A 20,992-nucleotide genomic window follows, 5' to 3' on the forward strand; every position below is an offset into this window, starting at 1 on the left:
GACGATCCAATTCGAGGATGCCTGGCTCCTGAGGCGCCGGCCCACTGATCGATTGGCTGTGGCTGTGCAGGCGGGCGGCGTCCGCTCTGCTAGTGGCATCACGTGATTATACTTTTTTGCCGCATCAATGGGAGCTGGGGACGTACGGTAGCTGAAACAACCAGATCGATCCCATTCTCACAAGAAAGCTCTGCAGCTCAGAGTTCGACGTGGGCCACATTTTGTTGCTTGCGACACTTAAGACAAGTTCTTGTTAATCAATTTTACACCAGTCATCATGGCCGGGACTTCCGTATGCTCCGCTCCCTCTAGGCTACCCTGGCTACACTACAATAAGCTCTAATCCTCCTCAATCTAACAACTATTCTCATTCAGACCACTACATCCCGCTTATTACACCTCATAAAGCATTGGCCAAACGACCCAATTCGACCAGCCTCCGTCTCCGTTCAAACATACCTTCAGTCGCGCCTCCCATCACAACCACAAGCACAAGACTCTTCCTCCAGCACAACCACAGCCGCAAGCGCAAAGACAAGCGCAATCCCCCAATCCTCCCTCAATGCCTTGGATTCGCTCTTAGAAAATCGATACGCAAAGCGGTACCCGTTATCGGAGAAGTTACGGCATCCCGCAAGTAATCCAGACCACTACGATAATCTGCTTCAGGAATTTGAGGAGGCGCCCAATCGGGATGTTTTAGGGAGGATTCGGAAAAGGTTGGGTGGGTTGTTAAGATTTAAATAGAGAGAAGATACGTATGTTTTATATGGCGTTGGTGTATGAATACGTGGTTGGAAAACATTCTGTAGTCATCTAACGGGGTTAGGGTATAATTTACTTTATTACTTTAATGAAGTTGCTTTGGACTTGTCTTAAGCCAAGAGCTGGTTATACGTATGGTTATATGTTTACTAAATATCCCATACTAACAGGTATTCCTGTCGTCAGCCACTATGTACAAACAAGGTCTGATAGCACTGTCAACGCTTGAAACCACAAAGTACGCCGCTAATTGGATGCAGAATAAAAAAATTACAACAAACATGTCGTGCCGATACCGCTATCACAGCATAGGCTTCAGATCATCAGCAACCTTGAACGGCGCCTCAGTCTTAGCCCGGACCTCATCAACTGTGACACCATCCGCTAACTCAATAAGAGTCAATCCGTTAACAAAGTCAACATCGAACACGCAGAGTTCAGTGATGATGCGGCTAACGCAAGTCCTGCCGGTCAGAGGGAATTCGCACTGTTTGACGATCTTGGGATTGCCCTTCTTGTCAGTATGCTCCATAGTCACGACAACCTTTGTTGCGGAAGGGTTGGAGACGAGGTCCATTGCGCCGCCAAAACCTTTGATTTTGCCGGGGAGCATCCCTAGAGTCGCGTTAGGATGGCGAAGGATAGATGGTAGGGCTGGTGAGGTGGGTGGAAGGGGATGTAGGGCTTACAGTTAGCGAGATCTCCCTTGGCGCTTACTTGCATCGCACCGAGGATAGTCAGGTCGATCCGGCCAGACCGGATCATGCCGAAGGACTCATCGCTGCCAAAGACGGCGGCTCCTGGTGCAAGGGTGACGGTCTCCTTTCCTGCATTGATGAGGTCTGCGTCCTCCTGGCCCTTCTTTGGGTAAGGGCCTAAGCCCAGAATACCGTTTTCAGACTGCAGCTGCACCTCCACTGAAGGGTCGACGAAGTTAGGCGCGAGCATGGGCATGCCAATGCCCAAGTTGGCGTACATCCCGTTCTTGAACTCTTTAGCCGCACGGCGGACGATCCGCTCACGCTTAGCAGCCGTATCGCCCTTGCCTAGGGCAGCGGCGGTATCCTCGCCTTCCTCCTTGGCGAAAGTGTATTTCTCGATATTCTTCGGTGCCGTGCTTTGAATGACGCGCTTGACGTAGATACCCGGCAGGTGGATAGCGGCGGGCTCGATTTCGCCCACCTCGACGATATGTTCTGCCTCTACGATCGTCATCTTCGCGTTTCGACCCATGGCGCCGTTGAAGTTTGCAGCCGCGTAGCGGAATTGGCAGTTGCCGAGCTTATCGGCCTTCCAGGCCTTGACAAAGGCATAGTCACCCTTAATGGCCTCCTCCATCACGTAACTCTTCCCATCGAAGACCTTGACATCGCGGGGCTGGCCGTACAATGCAACAGTACCGTCGGGGTTGTGCTTGAGTGGCAGTTCGCCGGTCTGGACAACGGTTCCAAATGCAGCTGGCGTGTAAAAGGCCGGAATACCTGCACCACCTGCTCGACAGCGTTCGGCCAAGGTACCCTGTGGCGTCAATTCAAGCTCGATCTCGCCGCCCAAGTACATGCGCTCGAAAGTCTTGTTCTCGCCCACGTAACTAGCGATCATCTTTTTGATCTGCTTCGACTGCAGCAGGAGGCCCAGACCAGCCCCATCAACGCCGGCGTTATTGCTCACCGCAGTTAAGCCAGTAATTGAAGGGTTGTTCCTCACGGCATTGATCAAAGTATCTGGTACACCGGATAGCCCGAATCCACCAGCGAGGAGAGTTGAGTTTGACTTCATGTCCTTAATTGCAAGGTCTGCAGAAGAGACCACTTTGTTTATCTCGGAGCGACGAACGCTGTTGGAAAAGGCTCGTGCCAACAAGACTTGGTGCTGCAGAGACAGGGACTGTCAATCGACTTCACTATATTCTCACTATACTAGGATAAGGATCGTCATACCTTGCTGGGATTGAGCGAAGCGCGCCTGACGAAGCGCAGGCATATCGCTGTGGGTGAAGGCATACTGCAGACGAATGCAAGTTAATTAAAAGCCAAAAGAGTGCAATAAGCTAAAATGAAGATATGAGAAGCCAAACGGCAACAGCAACTCTGGTGGGAGAGGCAGTGTTATTTACGGCTTACGAGCGGCTGGAAGCGGAGCTGCGGAATGGGATCCGCCCTGGGCCCGAGCCTGGAACTTCCCCGCAATGGAGAACATTGGAGAGCAGTCGGCTAACTGGCAGTGGGCATAGCTATATTTGCTTCAAAAATGCACCCCAGAATCATTATACCCAATAAATTATGCGACTACAGTTTATTTCTACTGTGAGCAGGGTCTCGCGGCCAGAACTATCATTTACCTCAGGTGCAGCTCAAGAGACGTCTCCAATGCCGATTGCAGTGCCGACAATGCGGGCGGATCTAGCCTCCCGATCCGCGGGCCACCTTCGGGTACTTGGAGATACTTGGAGATACTGCACACAAACATCAAGAGTATCATTCATATACATCATGATATTAGCTATCACATTCCGGTCATGATCATTATCATCATCGTCAAGCCCCCAATATGTACACAACGTAGTCAGGATACCTCTTGTTCATGCATCACTGGGCGCGAATGCCTGCTGCTTTCAAATGTAGCAGGAGAGACCAACCGGACGCAAGCCTTTTCGCTCGTACTTGTCTAAAATGCGCTTGGCCAGAGTCGTCGTTCTCCTGGAGGACCCTTCCTATCATGAGGTCAATAACGCCGAAAAGGATGAGCCAGTGTACTCAACGCACCTGCAGGTGCCTATCTACCTCCTTCCGGGCCAAGCTGCATCTCATCCAAACCCTTACGCTTAAGCGGATTCGCGGTTGCGATATTCGGCGGGTTCCTCCCCGGGTCTACCATATCACATCAGGTTTGTCAGTCCCATCAGGTGCCCATGATCCAGTCTTGCCGCGCTCCGCCAGCAATGATTTCCCTTTTTCCTTCATTTCGGGATCTGCGCCCTCACCTGATGCACCGCCCTCAGCGTATACCTCATCATATGTTGGTGGATTCATCTCTACATCCTCTGGCTCTTTCGATGAAATCACTCCTTCCATGGGCGTGGCGCCGCTGGTGGTCGGTTCTGGCGCGCTTTCCGGAATCGTCTCCACGATCTCTCTGGCTACCGGACTGACAAGGCGTTCTTTCAATCCGTCATGAACATAGACCAGGAAATATGGCGTAGGAGGGTTGTGGCGATCCTGGCTTTTGAATATCTCATCCAGGTCGCTGACTTCAGTAACGTAGGTGTCGTTGTATTTGCGCCAAATATTTCGCTCAAAGTCACAGATATAGATGTAGTAGTGTCCGAATTCGACCGACCCATGATGGACAAATACAGCATAAAGACGATAGGGTAGATGTTTGTAGTCGACAAACTGATTGGAGATCATTTCCTGGATATTTTTGATTTCTTGTTCCAGGCCTTTATGTGGGTTAGCCATACTGTTCGTAATGATACTTGGCGGTTGACCTACGCTTCATTTCATCTTGTGCCTTCTGCTCAAGTCGACTGAGCTCTGGGATGAGTTGAGGGTCAACATCGATTGCATCCTGAGAGATGTCGGGTTCCTGCTTCATGACGCTGAGTTCAGTCAAGATGTCCCTGGCGCTTTTCAATAGTGTTGCAGTGTCGAGACCATCGGATTCCTATGACTCAAGTTAGCTCGTTTGGGAACGACGACACTGCGGATTCGTTGACGCTTACACTTTGGCGTAGGAGTTCTGCTCGGCGGGCTTCGAGTTTTCTCAGGGTATCCTTCCACTCCCAAGCCTGTTTCCGGCGGTTCACAATTTCGGGCTGCTGAGTATCCATATATCGGTCAAGGTAAATAGTCTCCTTGAGATCTAAATGATGGGTGGACTTGAACGACCGCTTCTTGACAGGGTCGAACTGGACTCTCTGAACTTGAATCTGAAGTATGGGAGGAAGCTTGCTGATGGCAGCATACTGTTCCGCCACTGAATCCTCAACGCTGACTTTCTGGATATCAAATGCGCCGTCGATAGCTGCGTAGATGTCACGGGACCCAGTTGCTACATCGATCTTAATGTCACACCACCACTCCTCCTTCGATCGCTTGCCCTTGTTGGACAGAATGTAAGACCTGGCTTGCCCATAAAACAAACTACAAATAGTCAGCGTCGAAGACAGTAAAGACATGCAGCGCAGGAAACCCACTCTTTCACCTGGTCAAGCTGTTCTCCATCTGGTGCGACAGCGTGCCCTCGGATGGCACATTGGCTCTGGAATAGAACGTTGTTGATGACTTCAGTAACATCTTGTTGCGCTCCTATCTCAACCTCTTCGATAATTTGCCTCTGAGGATCTACTTGCGGAGTAGGTCGCGGGGGTACGGGTGGAGGCTTAGTAGTAGCGTCTGCTTGAGCCTGCGCTGTTTGAGCATCAACGCTCTCTGCTGCGTTGATGGTTTCATTCGGCGCATCAACCATGACAGCATCATCTCGAGGTGGCTCGTTCTCCTTGTCGTCACTTTGAGCCAGTGGTACCTCAGTCTTCACTGGATCAGAGACAAGTGTGGCTTCACTATCTTCGTCACTGGCTGGTTTAGTCTTCTCCGGCTCCGGAGCCGGAACTTGAGTTTCAGTTTCCGAAATCTTCGGCGGCGGTCCCAAGGGACCCAGAACTGGCATTCCGTTGAGCTCACCGAGCCCCCCGAATCGACCTGCTGATATTGTTGACCTACGGCGAATGGCGGCCTCGTTGGAAGGGCTAATCAATGTTAAGCGTGCTAACTCCTGGCCAGGAGTCACAAACGAATTTGGAGAAGAAATCATATCAGAGAATAACGCCCGCAACTCCCTGATAACTATATGGTTCGCCACTGGTGAGTTAAAGTCAAACAACAAGTTCGCTGGATTACTTACATTTCTGCGAACGTTCAATCTCTTTCTTCGAGACTCCACGGGAACCCACCCGCTTTTTCTGGCAGCTCTCTTCGTCCAACTCCATCTTGACATTCTCAAAATCTAGAACCATATTGCGATAGGGACGAACAGAGAAATAAAACTGTAGTAAGCTGTTAAGATAGCAGGTATTGCCGATGTTCTGCAAGCCGACGGGCCACTTGGATAAGTCACGATCAGATTTCCCTGCGAGACCAGGAACCATACTGCTCAGGAGCGGGCTGTTTTTTTCCTTTGCAATAATGGCCAAGGCCTTATTATATTTTTCCGCTTGTGCTGGGGCATCGTCGACACAGATTGTATATGCAGCCATGATGGCGCCCTCGTCTGCGTTGCGATCAGGTATCTGCAGCAGCAGGTATGCATCACCCACATCCATTTCACCAGCCGTCATCTCGCCCGTCTTGACAAAGTGCCTTAACACATCGGACTTCCGCGCCTCGGCTATTAATTCAACGGCTCGCCGCGCGATGTCCCTGCAAGATGGGTTATCGTTTACCTATGATAAATTAGCTATCCCTGCATTAGACGTCAAATAGCGCATATGGTACCTTTGCAGTAAACATCGCCATGACGAAATCATCTGCGGTGTCATCACTGACCCCAAGAAAGACTTGAGCTTGTTCCGGTGTAGCGACTCCTTCAAGAGTGTGAGCTAACGAGAATAGAAATGGAAAGAGAAACGTATGCTTACTGTCTTCAGCTGCAGACTTGATACGCTCGCTCCTCCTACTGTCACCTATCCTCCACAGTTGTCTGCGGGTTTCAGTCTCCTGAGTAGTAGAGCTCAAGTAGGCATAAAATGTTCCAATAATGCTGTCCTCAGTAAGTCGCGAGTCATCGCGGCTAAGACCGAAGTACTTGTATGCTTCAGTAATGTCTGCATCAGTGTATAAATTTCCTTCCGAGTATGCCGTCTCCACAGCACGGTTTATTGCCTCCGCATCTTCTCCGCCTCGAAGGGAGCCTATCTCTTTGAGGCATTGCAAGTAGCTGGGAGCCCGCCCCGGATCAACTGCGACTTGGCGATTAAATGCCTCGATTATCGAAGACGTCAACATATCCTCAACGACGCCCAAATCTTCGTAGTATCTACTAGCTAGTCAGCACAAAGACCACTATTGAAACGAGCGGGAAGGACTAACGGAGCAGCCGCCATCTGAAACTCTTTGACCCTCGGCGCTCTGAGGTCTAAAAACATGCAATTAGCATACCGTTTTTAGAAAAGTTGCAGGACACTCACAGTCAAAAGCGTCTACCGCAAAGTATAAGTCATCAACAGCTGGTTGGAAGGTATAATCATCGTGATTGCCCTTCTTCTCCGCCGCAGGCCGTGCCGCTATGAGTGCTGATAGCTCGTGGAAGATATCATCGAGAAAAACCTTCTGCTGGTCTTTGTAAAATACTTGGTTTTGCACCCATGCTGCCAAACGAGGAGGATCCCAAGCGCCCTCCCTCTAGATACTCAATCAGTATTAGGATTACTCTCGCAGGGCACAGGCAGAAGTACTTACCCTGAAAGTGAACCCTAGATATTCAAATAAATCCCGGCACGGCTCTCCATTGACGCCGAAACTTGTCATGAATCTCTTATTGTTAGCTTGAATTGACTTGCTTAGTTGGCTGTTGCGGAGAACATTGTTGATATAGGTACGAAGATTCATCAAGACCGTTATAGGCTCTGGGCGAGGCACTCCTTCCAACCGCTCGGGATCTGCTGCGAAGGCATCATCCGTGCGCTTTTGCAGCATCTTGGAGTCGGTTAAAAGCCGGACCCAGTGATCAGAAAGCAGAGGTGAGGCGACCCGTATGATAACTCTATAGGCACAAGCGTTATATGAGCATTGATAACGAAAGGTCTCCACCACCTGGCCTCTCTCTGTGACGTCCGGTCCAGTACGGCCCCCATTATACCTTCCTTCATAGCAAATGAGGTGGTGTATGTGATCGGAAAGGCTTTGGCTTGCTCGACCACCAGGGTCAATGATCTGCTCGAGTTGTAAGTGATAGCGACATTTCGAGCATATTGCAGATATCTTCGCGAGAGTGTCCGGGATTTCTCCGTTCTCCCTCGGCGGTGGCCTTATTGTTTGGTACGGTTTTGTGACCCAATTATGGGCGCAAGCTAACGGGGAAATGAAGTGAGGCGGTCCCTGGTAATGCTCGGGATAGACTGGGGGTACTTCGGCGAGGAGGTTGCGACCAGTGCCTGGCGGATGGGCTGGATCATAGTCGAGTAGATCTCGTACAAGACGAGGGGCAGTCTTGCCTAGAGTATATTATGAAATCATAAGCATTTCGCAGTTTCAAGGTTTAGTGAACTACCAACCTGAGCCGCGAACAGAAGACATGCCTCTTTATAGACAAGAGGACCAGCTCGTGGAAATGAAAGACGTTGAGTAACCTCCCATGTAGTCAGATCAAAGCTGCTCGTGTATAATCTGTGCCGACTTGACTGTTCTTCAGGTAAACCTATTCGATCGCTGGAATGTTGTTGCAATAACGGATCGCGGGGAGCGTTTGACACTCAATCACTGGACACGCCTGCAGGTACACGACCACAACAGAGGTTTGCTCAAGGTTCAAGCTTAAAAAATGTATCGCCCTGTAGAGCTCCACTGACCAGTAGGATAATGGAATATAAGGCCTGGGGCCTGGACCATTAGGTCAACTCGTCGGCCGACATCATATGGATTTAGGCAGTGAGTGGGGCGGTAACAAGCGGCAGAAACTCCAACTCCCAGCAACCCGTCATCCACCGCAACCGACTTCGTTCAAGTCGAATTTGAGCTTCAGAGAATTGATTCTCAGCAGCAACCGCCATCATGGGTGCCACCGGCGAAGACCACCATTATCATCCTCAGGATACCATTGCCAGGACGATGAAGACCACCGGTCTTACGGGTTCCGTGGGTCTTTTCGCATCGGCCGTTCAAAACACCCTCGCCCGGCAGAACGTGGGACCATGGGGAGTTTTCACGAGGAGTGGTGCTACAATTGGTATCCTTGGTATGTATTGATTCATGGCAACCGGCCATATTTTTGGGTAGCTTTCTGACTTGACTATCCAGCCGCTATGGGAGGTACCTATGAATTCGTGAAGACATCATCTGCCAATCTACGAGAGAAGGAAGACCACTGGAACGTCGCCCTTGGAGGTTTCTTCTCCGGAGCAATTCTTGGTCTGCGCGGTATGCCTTCAATTATACAATATGAGCTCCGATGCTAATGATTGTAGCCCGCACATTCCCCGCTCTTCTCGGATACGGCGCGGCGCTGGCCACCGCAATGGGAGGATTTGAGTATACTGGTGGATCATTGTTTGGCAGGAAGAGAGACCCCAACGTCGACGAATTCGAGCGCCGGGAGAAATTGAGAACACAATGGAGGACCCCGGGTGAACAGACTCTGGCCGAGCTGGGCGAGGGACGAGGTACGTCGGATAAAGGGAAAGCTTATCGTATGTCGAGTACAGCTAATTAACTTCTTACTAGGTATTTATGGCCCCGGATACGCAGAGAGACGGCGCGAGCGGATCAAGGAGGCGTACGGTATTGACGTCCCTGTCAGTCCCCCTGCGGCGTCATGAATTCAGTTTAATCGGCGCCTCTTGTCTGTAAAATTACCTGCACTATATCAAACGGCACGTCACACACACACATACAATAAATGGTTTCAATAAATGGTTCCTTTGTTCATCAGCATCTTTACTCTCTGATCCAGGCAGGCATATTGACCAATCAGAGCACTGCTTTACAAATCGGGATTCAGGTATAGAAATGAGATGATCTGAAAAATGCCCACTGTCCCCTCGACCTATGCAGCATCTGTAACCGGCCTTCTTAAGAACATAATCAGAATGTCAACGGACATGACAGGATATTTGCTTGGGCTGTGAATGTTGAGCCGTCAGTCCGGACTATCCGGACTATAGACCAACAGATCCTCTCCTGAAATCCCAAATTCCGACATGACAATAATAATAGTGAAACTTTGACGAACTAACAGTGACAGCTGACAGCTAAGGGCTGGATATCCCTTCTCCTGGGGGCCAAGGGCTAGAACTATGGGCCCGTTTCCGTGCTACGTACGTTATCCTATCCTACCCAAAATCGACAATCTACGTACGACAAAGGCGCCCTAGATTACTATGTCGCAGATATAGGGGTTCAGCCTTCTAAACCTCATATTTCGGGACAAAGTGATCCTTCCGTCATCCGAAGGAGATTGAGGACGGTGCGGACCTTAATTAGTGCATCAAGTAGGTGTGGGGTGCAGAAGGCATAAAATGCAGGACCTGCGTTGTGCAACTTATGAACCAGATTACTCCATAGCGGCCCCTAATTCTGATACATCCGCCTGAGAAGCTTGAACGTGAACCCAGGTTTAACGGCGACAGAGTCCAGCATACATAATATATCGGCTAGAGCAAATATTAGAGACCAAGAGAGGTGAAAAGCCCGCCAAAGCTTGCGCAGTACTCGAAGCCGCAAGCTGAGTTCGTGAAGCCTGAAAAGCTCTCTGAGAGGCCCAGAATAAAGACTCGAAACTCGGTATTAGTACTTTTTCCCTTCTGCAAGACCCGTAGTCAAGCCAAACATTTGCCTCAAGAACTGAGACGAACTGATCGACAGAATCTTAGAAGTTTCTCTGGTGCGAACTTCCGGCCGAACAAACGAACAGCGGTGATCTGATGAATATACGGTACATGACGTAGCCGCACTAGCCACCGGAACCGGCCTCGGGTCCAGGGGAACACTATAATGCCCCCAAGAGGCAAGATCCGCTCTCCCTTTTTCTGATTGCACGAGAATGTGATGAGAATTGCCACCAAATAATCAAACAGTAATAAGACCATGCACAGGAAAAGGGATAGTTCTGATAGAAGGAGATTGCTGTGGGCTGGCGCTCCACCAATTTCCATTGTGGTTGGGTCTCCCTACGGACGATAGCCACAATTTTCGGTATTCGGCTCGTAAGCTCCCTATAATGGGCCGCCCAAGCCACGCTGGGCCGTAAGGGGTGGCTGATTGCGTTCAATGATCGCTGATGGTAGAATACAGAGTTGATCGCTTAGAGAGTGTTTGAATCTATTGAAGACGAGCCATGAACTGGGAAATTAGAGTGGACTTGGAGTACTAGGCAGCGGGATTCTCCTGATTCACGATCTAATGATAGCTAATTTGTTGTGATACGCAACCAAAAGCGTGGTTCTGTCTAGCCATTATCTTCTTACATTCCCTTTTCCAGGACGTACAATACATGGGTACTCGCAGATCCGAGGTACCCTTATACCCAACACCATTACTCTTTACTCGAGAGTACCTCAAGTACAGAGTAGTATGATCCTCAGGTATGTAATGCTGAGATCGGATCCTCGATCTCATGGGTCCGGAGATTCCGTCCGCTTGGAACTCTAGTAGTAGTAGTGTGGTAGCTGTAACTTGCCAACGTTCGTCTTGGGCGTCATCGAGGGTCGCATCGAGTCGACGTCATCCACCTGGTTTCCTGTTCTTAACTGCTGAACCCCTCCTCTGTGTCTATATCCGTTATCATTCCATCATCCAAGGAGGCACACTGCATATCCGCCCATAGTTCGTTCCATGTCTCCTTTCTCTGGTCTGGTGGACCCCATGCATACATAACCGCAGTCCGATCGCCCAGGCAGTTCCATTTGCCCCATCTCCTGAGTCCTGACATTCATTGCTCCGTTCCCCTTACTATTATTGCTATTATTATCGGGCTGGTGATTGCGAAAATCGCCCGCCTCTTAGTTTCCAGGCTACCCAGCTCTAGTGACCGGCTAGGCACAAAAAGTACCCCCGCAAATCGTACGCTCCAGGCCCTGTCAGTGCCAGCCCTCGCTGAACTGACAATCTCCGTCGCCCGTTCGCCTGGTAACCAACCGCCCCCGGAAAGAGTAAAAGGCGAAAAGGGTCATTCCCGCCCATCTTGTCGTGCCAGGATCCTGATCTTCTTTCTACCCTTTTATTTTTGAACTTGTCTGCCTGCTGTTTCGCCATTTCCTTCTCCTGTCTCCTGTGATTGATCGGTTCATTCATGTTGACGCGCAATTTGGTTTGCACCGCCCTCTTTGCCTCTTAAGGTACCGCTACCTTTAATCCCCCCTCTTCGCCTCTTGCGCATTCCCAGTAAAACCCCACCATGGCGACGGCATTGCGATCACAAACTCCCGTGCAAGACTCATTTGGGCCTTCATCACATCCTCCTGATACACTGGTCCCAGGTCGGGGCTACGGCGCACGATCAGGCTCGCGGCCCAACTCTTACGCCGGCAGTACTTCCGGATATAACGGCGCTCACGGCGCTGTCGACCCCCCCCCTTTCGCCAACTACGGGCGCTTCCACGAGGAGTTGGATACCATGAGCATGCGGGGTTCTGCAGACCGACCGTCAATTATGCAACGGTCGGCGTCTGCAATGTCTCACTCGCGTGCCGCCACGCCAACTAGATCCGGGACCCTGAAGAAGAAGTCGTCTCTGAGTAAAAGGGGCAGTCTGCGCCGCAGCGGAAGTCGTCGGAGTTTGCGCGCCGGAAGTGTGCGCAGCCTGGCATTAGGCGATAGAGAGAAATATGCGGTGGACGGAGAGGAAGACGTCAACAGCGCTTTTTATATCCCCGTTCCGACCAGCGGCAATCCCACAGAGGTTCTGGCAGAACGCTTCCAGGGTATGCTCAGTTCCCCCAATCACCGTCACTTAGATTAATCTGCTAATCACACCGATTAGCTTGGCGCAAAGTTCTCAAGGATCTGATTGTGTTTTTCAAGGAGCTGCAGAAGTCATATGAAGCCCGAGCGAAACTCTATCTTTCTTCAACGAATATCATGAATAATACGACGCTTCCATCGACTTTTCTGAAGTCAGGCGGTCTTGGTGACGCGACTGAAATCCTAACGGGTTTCCATAGGCAAGCGCATTATGAGATGAGCAAAGCCGCAGAGGTTGAGAGCGAAGTTGTCAACCAGCTAGTAGGGCTCCGCAACGATCTGCAGAAGAAGACCAAAGAGATCAAGGCGCTAGCCGGGGATTTCCGTAACTCGGTTGACAAAGAAGTTGATGCTACTCGAAAGACGGTCCGACATTTGCAAGAGGCATTGGGCCTGGTCGATACTGATCCATCGGCTACGTCTGGCAAGGGAGATCCTTTCATTGTCCGCCTCAGCGTCGAGAAACAAATAGAGAAGCAAATTGAGGAGGAAAACTATCTTCATCGGGTGCGTCCACTGTCCTTGGTATATCTCATTTGCTAATGTCCATACTAGGCCTATTTGAACCTTGAGAGCTCTGGTCGTGAGCTTGAATCCATTGTGGTCGGCGAAATCCAGAAGGCTTACAACGCCTATGCCGGTATTATGAAGCGGGAGGCAGATCACACGCTCGACACGGTAGACAAGCTTCGCGCGGGCCCAATTTCAATGCCACACGACCATGAATGGAACGCATTTGTCGCGAATACGGATGAAATGGTGGACCCACGTATCCGAATCCGTGACGTTGACAGCATTACGTACCCCGGTAAGGATCATCCGGCGGCTGCAGAAGTCAGGTCAGGGATGCTGGAGCGCAAGAGCAAGTATCTAAAGAGCTATGCTCCTGGATGGTTCGTCTGCTTACCCGTTGGGCTGCTCGATGTGCTAATCCTGCTGCAGGTATGTTTTGTCACCGACTCATCTCCATGAGTTTAAGTCGGCGGATAGGGTTGCATGGCAGACACCAGTGATGTCATTATACCTTCCGGAACAGAAACTTGGATCGCATTCGCAACCGGACTCGACATCGCACAAGTTCATGCTGAAAGGACGGCAAACGGGAACGATGCACCGGGGTCACTCTTGGGTGTTTAGAGCGGAGTCCCACGAAACGATGATTGCCTGGTACGAAGATATCGAGCGAATGATCAATATGACAGGAGAGGCACGAAATGCGTACGTCAGGCGACATGTACGTACCGTCAGTGGTGCCAGTTTCCGCAGCAGTAGTGACGGAGTATTGGATGAAGACGAAGCCGATCGGACCCCATACTCTGCTGGATCAGTTGTGATGCAACAGGAACGTCCTACATCTCAGCGCCAGCCAGGTGGCAAGTTTCCTAGCGATGTGCAAATCGATCGTCACCAACACACACCACTGTCTCCTTCGAGCGGAGAGAGCTCTGGAGAGAGAGATTTGCTAGCGACAGCGGGATCATTGCCTGATGGTGCGCACTTTGCTGGCACAGGCAACCGGTTCAATTCTGATCGAGATCTAGACTCAATCCAGAATTCGAACCAGAGCAGGTCGGCAAGTGTGAACGCGGCGCCTCGATTTCCTATTGATGGATACGACCATCCCTCGGAAAAATACATGGTAACATCTGATTCCTTCGACCGTCATAACCAACAGTTCCCCCAACAAGCGCCTGCCACCATCAACAACCAGGAAGCGTTCAACTCGAACAGAGATTCTACAAACTCATTATTCGTTGCTGGTCTCGACCCTACTACGGCACAAGACCACGCTCAGGCTCGCCAGCGGAACCGCGGTGAAACCACATCAACTGCTTTCACAAATTCCAACATGACGGAATGCACGCATAGCACGGCCAATACCGTCCCGACGTCCGTTGAAGAACAGTCGGACGATGAAATTGAATCTGAGAAGCATAGGCCTCGGACGTCGATCCCGAGCAGCATGCGGAACTCGCTGGATATTCCCAAGAGACCTACCGCCCAGACCCAGAAAAGCATTTCAACCATCGAGTTGCATATTCCCGGCCACTACCCACCCCAACAAGCGGCTGCATAAATGCCGAAGTCTGTGAGTGGAATGGAGGTGGAATTGTGGAAAGGCTTGAATCGTCTAATCTGCATGCTATTTTATGTTTCTCTTATGAATGAGTTTCCTTTGTTATTCACGTTTTCCTATGTATCTTGTTTGTGCAGTGTCATGATCAGATCTCCGAGCCATCATTACCCTTCACCTGTACATTATTCCCCATCGCTGATATCCCCTTCAGTTGCTGAGATTGGATCTCTCGACTTGTCAGTATAGCCTCGCGTCTTTCAGATTGATGCGAGGCCTGTTTTAGGGCAGGGCAGAGCAGAGCAGAGCACACAAACTCTCCCTGCCCTAAGTTTGTTTTTGGCTTGGCTTGAATTTATATATCCAGATGACGAGTATGAATATTATGCCATCTATGTTTGCGATTTATACATCCATTTTATACGGACTCTGATAGCCTACTGACCTCCCAACACGTATCCAGAAAGGCCACTAATATAAATTAGTTTAGGTCTTAACACCACCCCCGCCTACGCGCATGATACCCTGGACCATGATCGCCACCGCTAAAAGCATTCTATCTCGACCGTACGTCGGAGATCTCTCGGATCCGATATAATAGCTTTAACTTGTGGTACCGAGTTCGCGGAGCAATGGCGTAACCTGTCGGCAATTGGTGGATGAATGGAAGAGCCTAGGATGCTCGTGCTATTGATGGGCCGAGATGCCCCGCAGTCCCACCAGTCGCAAGACACCACTACCTCGGTGATTACGCCGAATTATAGTTATGAATCGTGGTTGCTAAAGCTGTAATCTGTCTATCGTAATCCTGAAATGGAATCTTCCAAGTCTTGGAAGGGAATGTAGATGCGGGGATTGAAAAGATTCGGTATAGTATTTCCGTCTATCAAGATCCATATCCAGTTTGAGTTGTGGTCCATATTCGCGACCAACCAAAACCAACCAATTTATGCAGAGAAACAAAGAAGGAAAGGAAAAGAAGCCGTCATGTACATGCAATCATAAGATGATGTGGTTGGGAAGCTAATGCGTGCCATTCGTCTCAGCCTTCTCTTCTGTGGCCGGAGCAGGGAGGCTCCGCGCGGGTGCAGGGTTAAGGAACGACGCAGCGGGGATCAAGGGCGCGGAAGGGTTCAGTTCTAAGCCGAAGCCAGGCTTATCAAGAATTGAGACGTCAAGGTATCCCTTTGTAGGAATGGGCTCGTTGGTGAATAGATTACCAAAGACCGGCTCGACGGTGTGTCCGTCGGCAGAGTTGGCAAGGTATTCCTGGAAGGGCGTGTTGGGCTGCGAGACGACGAAGTGGTAGGAGTAAGGGCCCGACGCGTGAGGCACAACAGGGATGTCATAGGCCGCCGCGAGTGCAGAGACTTTGAGGAGTTCCGTGAGTCCACCGAGCCACATGACATCGGGCTGGATGATATCGACGTTGCGGCCCTCCACGAGCTTGCGGAATCCAAAACGGGAGTACTCGTGCTCACCGGTAGTGAACTTGACGGTTGGGTGGGCGCGCTTGAGGAGCGCTTGACCGTCGAAGTCGTCGGGGCTGAGGCATTCCTCCCACCAGTCGATGTGGAGGCCCTCCTGCTCGGCGCGCTTGACGAGCTCGATGGTGTAGGGGACGTTGAGCGACATGTAGCAGTCGACGCGGAGGGGGAAGTTAGGGCCCACGGCTTCGCGTTGTTTGCGGAGGTACTCGATATTCTTGAGGAGACCTTCAACGCCCTCGTCAGGCCCATGGGGGAGGGCTACCTTGGCGCCGACGAAGCCGGCCTTTTTAGCGGAGCCGGGCTGAGGGCCAGTGCAGTAGAAGTCGAGCCGGGAACGGGTGGCACCGCCGATGAGTTTGTAGACGGGCTCATTGCGGATCTTGCCGACGAGGTCCCAGAGGGCGAGGTCGATAACGGAGATGACGGCGATGGGAAGGCCTTTGCGGCCGTAGAACATGGAGCCTCGATACATCTTCTCGAAGAGCTCGTTGACGTCGCGGGGATCTAACAATCAGCTTGCTTCCTCCTAGTCTCACGATGCGGTTCAACATACCTGCACCAATCAGGAACCGCTCAAAGTGTTGATGTGCCAGCCAGCAAGCAGGAGGACCGCCGAAGCCAGTCGCAAAGCCCTTTGTCCCGTCGGTTGCTTCGATCTCCACGCAGAAGGATCCTAGCACGTTAATACCCCAGGATGTCCGCGATCCTCGATATTGCGCCCATCGGGTCATAGGGGTGGAGATATCGCTGTCGATGAGCCAGTGGCCACCTTTGACCTTGTTCGAGTTAGTACACCTGACGCCGTCTCATCCGTTATCGCACAAGCAACATACATTGTGGTAGTCACCACCAGAACCGACGCCATCGATCACAAATGTGCGGATCGTCTTAATGCGGGGGAATGTCGCGGTAGCCATTGTGACGAGAACTGAAGCAGACCAGAAACCACTCTATTGAGAAAAAATGGGATAGATCAAGAGGATCAAAGTACGAGACGCTGCACGAGGGCAGACACGGGATATTTGAGGGCGCCGAGCTGGTCGGCACCGAGGGGCAGGGCGTGGCAGAGGTCGGAGAAAGTCCTAGGCTCGGGGCAATGCTCCCCCGAGATCAGCGACAGGGAAACATGGGAAGAATACTGGCAATACAGGCAGCCGGCTAATGTTTAGGGCTCGCAGCCGGCTGTGAGATCTTATCTGTCTTCTCCTCCATTGTTGGCGGCATCTGAATTTTCCACTTTCCGTATCGAGTCTTCATAGTCACGAGGGCCATCCTTTTCATATAGTAGTAGAGAAAACCGTGGAGATGGCCACATGCCAAGCCCGTATTTTGCGGGGTTTATGTGTGTTATGCTGCTTAGTCAGGCTATGCAGGTAATTAATGCTCTCCGCACTGACAAGCATGTGTTCCTGTGCTGCGTCTCCGCTTGTCAACTTCCCTCCCCCCGGACTTCTCTTTCCTCAACACCCAGCGACCCAGACGCGAGGGATAAAGTATCTGGCAGGCTGGACTCGCGGATCTTCCAATTATCATCAGCTACTGAGACCCGCCTCTTATCATTGTCGATCTGACCCCCTTCTCCCGCCCGCTCATTATGCATTCCCGCTATTGATGGTGGACGGAGCTTGTTCGTTGGAGACTCACCCTCGCTACACACCATGCCGAACGCTGCTACCGCAGCTGTACCGCAACAACCCCCGCCTTCTGCTGCGAATCCGGCTTTTGATCAGGACAAAGACCACAGTGCTGATGAGTCCTGGTCGGCGGTCGATAGTGATGCCGGTCCTGCTCAAAATGGATCCTCGCGTGGCTTGAAACGCAGGCGGCCACTCACAGTCTCGTAAGTCAACCACCCGTCCCCGGATTATCCGACCAGTCCTTCCTGCCCTGCAGTGCCTTGCAGTGCTTGCAATGCCTTGTTGCATAACCATAGACCATACCGCGTCCCTTTTCGGTCCCTCTTTGGACGCTAGATTGACAAGTCCAGGTGTGAATTATGCAAGCAGCGCAAGGTTAAGTGCGGTATGTTTCTTGGTATTCTATCCTTGCCTTAGTATCTGACTGCCATCTAGATCGAGCTCAACCAAGCTGTGGATGGTGTACACGGAATGGTCAGGTTTGCGAGTACAAGGAAAGAAAGAAGCCTGGCCTTCGTGCAGGGTACGGAAAAGAGCTAGAGCAACGCCTCGGTACGGGTATCCCGGTTACTACCTATGCACCTTCTCATTGACAGCCAATAGACAGATTGGAGGATATCATCCAGGCGCAAGCTCGTCTCATCGAGACGCATATCCTTCAAGGGCAGCCGCGGCTCTCGATGTCGAATGATCTACACCAGCAAGGACCCCTATCGTATAGCTCACCCTCAGAGCCTTCTGCAGCACATGGGCCCAGTCCGCGAAACCCATTCTATTTCCATGAGCCATCATCTGTGCCCTCAGCTCCACGTCCACCGGAGCCCGTCACTACTAGTCCAACGGACATGTCGGTGAAAAACTCTATTCAGAATCAAATCACCGGTGCTCTTCCTTCGGTAGCTCCCTTGCCACAGATAACCAACTCCACGCCGCAGAATGACTACAACGATAACGAGTCATCCTTGAAAGTACCTGTCAGTTTGTTTTCGAATCAAGAACAGTCGTTCTCTGACCCCGAGCTCGATCTTCCCCCTTATGATTTACTGTATGCGCTGGTAGACCTCTACTTTGAGCATCTAAATACTTGGTGCCCGATCCTGCATCGACGAACGACACTTGACACTTTCTTCGGTCCCACCCCTCTAGAGGAGGCTGACCGCATGGTTCTCTATGCTATCGTCGCGACTACCCTTCGCTTTTCTAATGACAGCCGACTCACCGAACAAAATCGCAAGCGGTATCACGACTCCTCCAAGCAAAAGGTTCTGCTTTATGGCCTGGAAAACTCGTCGGTAAAGGCACTGCAGGCTCTGGTGATTCTCGCCTTGGACCTTGTCGGGTCATCTAACGGGCCACCTGGTTGGAAACTCCTTGCCTTGATAACAAGGTCAGTGGTTCAATTGGGCCTGGCTGTCGAGTCCAAGTCAACCCTTATAACTCCCCTCTATCCTTCAATATATACATTGCGGGCCGTCACTCTTCCCGAAGCGGAGTCGTGGATTGAAGACGAGGGCAGGCGTCGGCTTTTCTGGATGGTGTACCTTCTTGACCGGTATTCTACTCTCGCAACCGCTTTCGACTTTGCTTTGGATGACAAAGACATCGATCGCAAGCTTCCGTGTAAAGACGAATTTTTCATTAAGAACCAGCCAGTTGAGACGAGGTGGTTTCAGTCGTCGAATGACCGCCCAGATCATCTCATTCGTTCCGAGAACGTTGGTTCATTCGGACTCTACGTGGAAATTCTTGGTATTCTCTCACGGATACATGTATTCCTCAAGCGGCCCGTGGACATTGGGGTTCTATCCGATGTTGAGGAGTGGCAAGCCACGTATCGCAAATTGGATAGCGAGCTGACCACCTGGGAGTTCAATCTTCCTACGGAGTATACCTACGAAAACGCCTCTCGGGCGTTTAGCGGCTCGAAGCACAAGGGGCACCACTGTGATTGGGTTCAGTTACATTCTGTTTACCAGACGTGAGTCAATGTTATCTAAAACGTTTCGCTGTTCGCTGACCCCAACGGCAGGGCGGTAATCCGGCTCCATTCTTCAGCAGCATATCCAACTACACGGTCTCCGATCTTCACACCGTCGTACAGTGCAAGCCAGCGATGTCTGCTCGCAGTTGATAACATTGTTTCAGTCACCCGTTTTGTCGTGAACAACAACATTTTGGACAAGCTTGGACCGCCATTTGCATTTACACTTTGGGTTTCTGCTCGGTTGCTGCTCGTCCACGGATCTACCATCGCGCACACAGTCAGTCCCGATATCGTGTTTATCGTTGACACTCTTTCCCAAATGGGCAAGTACTGGAAAGTAGCGGAGAGGTACAGCTCAATCCTGCAACGAGTTCTCGATGAATACGGCGAGTATCAGCAATCCGGTGCCGGCGATGGTGATCGGTCCACACCTTCTTCTGTCAAAATCCTCGCAGACATGCGCCGATGCGCCTTTGACCTGGACTTCCTGATATCGCGGCAACCCCGTTCGTCGCCAACTGCAAGTCAGGCAGCGGCTCCGTCAGCTGGATTGCCATCGAGAAGCTTAGCACCAAATGAGTTGGAGTATCTAGACGTTTTCGGTTTCTTCAATGTCCCGCGAGTCCCCGCCGGTCGGACCCCTGATATTAGCGGTCTTGACATGGCCGATGCTGTCAATAACCCCATGTCGATACCTGGATTGACTGGAACTGGCAATTCGAACTCTTTGCCGGTGGATAATGCTTCTACCCATACAAACGAGTTCAATATCACGAATTATTTGATACCCACCCCCGAAACGGACTGGCTGTTTCGCCCCGGGGGTTAGCAGAAGCAAAAGCAGCTTCTTCCCACTTTGAAGGTCATGTAGCCGGACGCCAATATTTGTGACGCCCTTCGAACGACGGAATGATGCATTGCGATACTGAGACGACGGTGCCACAGCTACCGCTCCACCCAATGCAGTTCACAAATCCAATCGACGAATCTTCGGATACATAGCCCTAAGACTCCACGGTCTTAGCTGCTCCAAGCCACCTCCCTTTCGCTAATTGTCATTCGCGCATTAGTGCAAAAGGCCAAGGTCTGCTCGGGGCCAATGCATCCACCGCGCACAGATGTCGACTGGCAGGAGCTCACCCAAGAGCATCTCAACTTCTGGGTGACTTGTACCGGAGGAACCACTGCCTTGTCTCCCTTCTGATCCCGCAGCCCATGGTAAGCGAGGTACCAGGTGAAGTCAAATGCAAACACGGAAAAGATCGCATGTCTCACCTAAGCACATACACGACCCAAAATGCTTAAACATTAGTAATAGAGATATATCTAGTGTTGGCTAGCGGTATGAATAATGGATCCATAGTGGA

General features: G+C 51.1%; 7 protein-coding genes across 7 annotated transcripts; 4 read left to right on the top strand and 3 right to left on the bottom strand.

The window, feature by feature from the left end:
- Window positions 1–55: 55 nt before the first annotated feature.
- BDW70DRAFT_137090 (ubiquinol-cytochrome c reductase complex assembly factor 2) lies at window positions 56–870 on the top strand. Its single transcript, XM_073736978.1, has 2 exons — window positions 56–292; window positions 376–870. Exons 1-2 carry the CDS (start codon window positions 278–280, stop codon window positions 745–747), a joined length of 387 nt encoding a protein of 128 aa, XP_073595523.1. The 5' UTR covers window positions 56–277; the 3' UTR covers window positions 748–870.
- Window positions 871–888: 18 nt separating this feature from the next.
- On the bottom strand, window positions 889–2,826 carry BDW70DRAFT_137092 (3-oxoacid CoA-transferase). Its single transcript, XM_073736979.1, has 3 exons — window positions 2,706–2,826; window positions 1,455–2,637; window positions 889–1,380 (listed from the first exon to the last, which is right to left on the bottom strand). The coding sequence occupies exons 1-3, from the start codon at window positions 2,766–2,768 to the stop codon at window positions 1,067–1,069; spliced, it is 1,560 nt and encodes a 519-aa protein (XP_073595524.1). The 5' UTR covers window positions 2,769–2,826; the 3' UTR covers window positions 889–1,066.
- An 809-nt stretch (window positions 2,827–3,635) lies between these two features.
- On the bottom strand, window positions 3,636–7,460 carry BDW70DRAFT_150621 (ubiquitin-specific protease UBP2; the record flags this gene model as incomplete). Its single annotated transcript, XM_073739183.1, has 10 exons — window positions 3,636–4,207; window positions 4,260–4,431; window positions 4,490–4,910; window positions 4,964–5,612; window positions 5,671–6,208; window positions 6,261–6,349; window positions 6,404–6,801; window positions 6,855–6,900; window positions 6,953–7,166; window positions 7,224–7,460. The coding sequence occupies 10 exons, from the start codon at window positions 7,458–7,460 to the stop codon at window positions 3,636–3,638; spliced, it is 3,336 nt and encodes a 1,111-aa protein (XP_073595525.1).
- Window positions 7,461–8,433: 973 nt separating this feature from the next.
- Window positions 8,434–9,602, top strand: BDW70DRAFT_57270 (uncharacterized protein). The gene is made up of 4 exons (XM_073744305.1): window positions 8,434–8,718; window positions 8,781–8,900; window positions 8,948–9,142; window positions 9,204–9,602. Exons 1-4 carry the CDS (start codon window positions 8,535–8,537, stop codon window positions 9,296–9,298), a joined length of 594 nt encoding a protein of 197 aa, XP_073595526.1. The 5' UTR covers window positions 8,434–8,534; the 3' UTR covers window positions 9,299–9,602.
- Window positions 9,603–11,199: 1,597 nt separating this feature from the next.
- Window positions 11,200–14,918, top strand: BDW70DRAFT_137097 (SLM1 family PH domain-containing protein). Its single transcript, XM_073736980.1, has 4 exons — window positions 11,200–12,400; window positions 12,460–12,947; window positions 12,996–13,333; window positions 13,383–14,918. Exons 1-4 carry the CDS (start codon window positions 11,875–11,877, stop codon window positions 14,515–14,517), a joined length of 2,487 nt encoding a protein of 828 aa, XP_073595527.1. The 5' UTR covers window positions 11,200–11,874; the 3' UTR covers window positions 14,518–14,918.
- Window positions 14,919–15,307: 389 nt separating this feature from the next.
- Window positions 15,308–16,988, bottom strand: BDW70DRAFT_57286 (L-rhamnonate dehydratase). Its single transcript, XM_073744306.1, has 3 exons — window positions 16,838–16,988; window positions 16,558–16,780; window positions 15,308–16,508 (listed from the first exon to the last, which is right to left on the bottom strand). The coding sequence occupies exons 1-3, from the start codon at window positions 16,919–16,921 to the stop codon at window positions 15,538–15,540; spliced, it is 1,278 nt and encodes a 425-aa protein (XP_073595528.1). The 5' UTR covers window positions 16,922–16,988; the 3' UTR covers window positions 15,308–15,537.
- A 674-nt stretch (window positions 16,989–17,662) lies between these two features.
- On the top strand, window positions 17,663–20,454 carry BDW70DRAFT_150624 (putative C6 transcription factor; the record flags this gene model as incomplete). Its single annotated transcript, XM_073739184.1, has 4 exons — window positions 17,663–17,844; window position 18,164; window positions 18,268–19,619; window positions 19,671–20,454. 4 exons carry the CDS (start codon window positions 17,663–17,665, stop codon window positions 20,452–20,454), a joined length of 2,319 nt encoding a protein of 772 aa, XP_073595529.1.
- Window positions 20,455–20,992: the final 538 nt, after the last annotated feature.

This window comes from Aspergillus foveolatus (assembly GCF_047715535.1).
Source record: "Aspergillus foveolatus strain CBS 279.81 unplaced genomic scaffold BDW70scaffold_27, whole genome shotgun sequence".
Lineage (NCBI taxonomy): Eukaryota > Fungi > Ascomycota > Eurotiomycetes > Eurotiales > Aspergillaceae > Aspergillus > Aspergillus foveolatus.

What these genes read in the sequence shown, in the direction of transcription:
- BDW70DRAFT_137092 (XM_073736979.1), bottom strand. Translation starts at nt 2,768, where the DNA reads ATGCCTTCACCCACAGCGATATGCCTGCGCTTCGTCAGGCGCGCTTCG. An exon ending in CTTCGCTCAATCCCAGCAAG is followed by an intron (nt 2,638 to 2,705) that starts GTATGACGATCC and finishes CTGTCTCTGCAG; the next exon opens with CACCAAGTCTTGTTGGCACG. An exon ending in CAAGGGAGATCTCGCTAACT is followed by an intron (nt 1,381 to 1,454) that starts GTAAGCCCTACA and finishes ACGCGACTCTAG; the next exon opens with GGATGCTCCCCGGCAAAATC.
- BDW70DRAFT_57270 (XM_073744305.1), top strand. Translation starts at nt 8,535, where the DNA reads ATGGGTGCCACCGGCGAAGACCACCATTATCATCCTCAGGATACCATT. An exon ending in TGCTACAATTGGTATCCTTG is followed by an intron (nt 8,719 to 8,780) that starts GTATGTATTGAT and finishes TTGACTATCCAG; the next exon opens with CCGCTATGGGAGGTACCTAT. An exon ending in AGCAATTCTTGGTCTGCGCG is followed by an intron (nt 8,901 to 8,947) that starts GTATGCCTTCAA and finishes TAATGATTGTAG; the next exon opens with CCCGCACATTCCCCGCTCTT.
- BDW70DRAFT_137097 (XM_073736980.1), top strand. Translation starts at nt 11,875, where the DNA reads ATGGCGACGGCATTGCGATCACAAACTCCCGTGCAAGACTCATTTGGG. An exon ending in TCTGGCAGAACGCTTCCAGG is followed by an intron (nt 12,401 to 12,459) that starts GTATGCTCAGTT and finishes CACACCGATTAG; the next exon opens with CTTGGCGCAAAGTTCTCAAG. An exon ending in AAGAGCTATGCTCCTGGATG is followed by an intron (nt 13,334 to 13,382) that starts GTTCGTCTGCTT and finishes ATCCTGCTGCAG; the next exon opens with GTATGTTTTGTCACCGACTC.
- BDW70DRAFT_57286 (XM_073744306.1), bottom strand. Translation starts at nt 16,921, where the DNA reads ATGGCTACCGCGACATTCCCCCGCATTAAGACGATCCGCACATTTGTG. An exon ending in CTGGTGGTGACTACCACAAT is followed by an intron (nt 16,781 to 16,837) that starts GTATGTTGCTTG and finishes AACTCGAACAAG; the next exon opens with GTCAAAGGTGGCCACTGGCT. An exon ending in GCGGTTCCTGATTGGTGCAG is followed by an intron (nt 16,509 to 16,557) that starts GTATGTTGAACC and finishes GCTGATTGTTAG; the next exon opens with ATCCCCGCGACGTCAACGAG.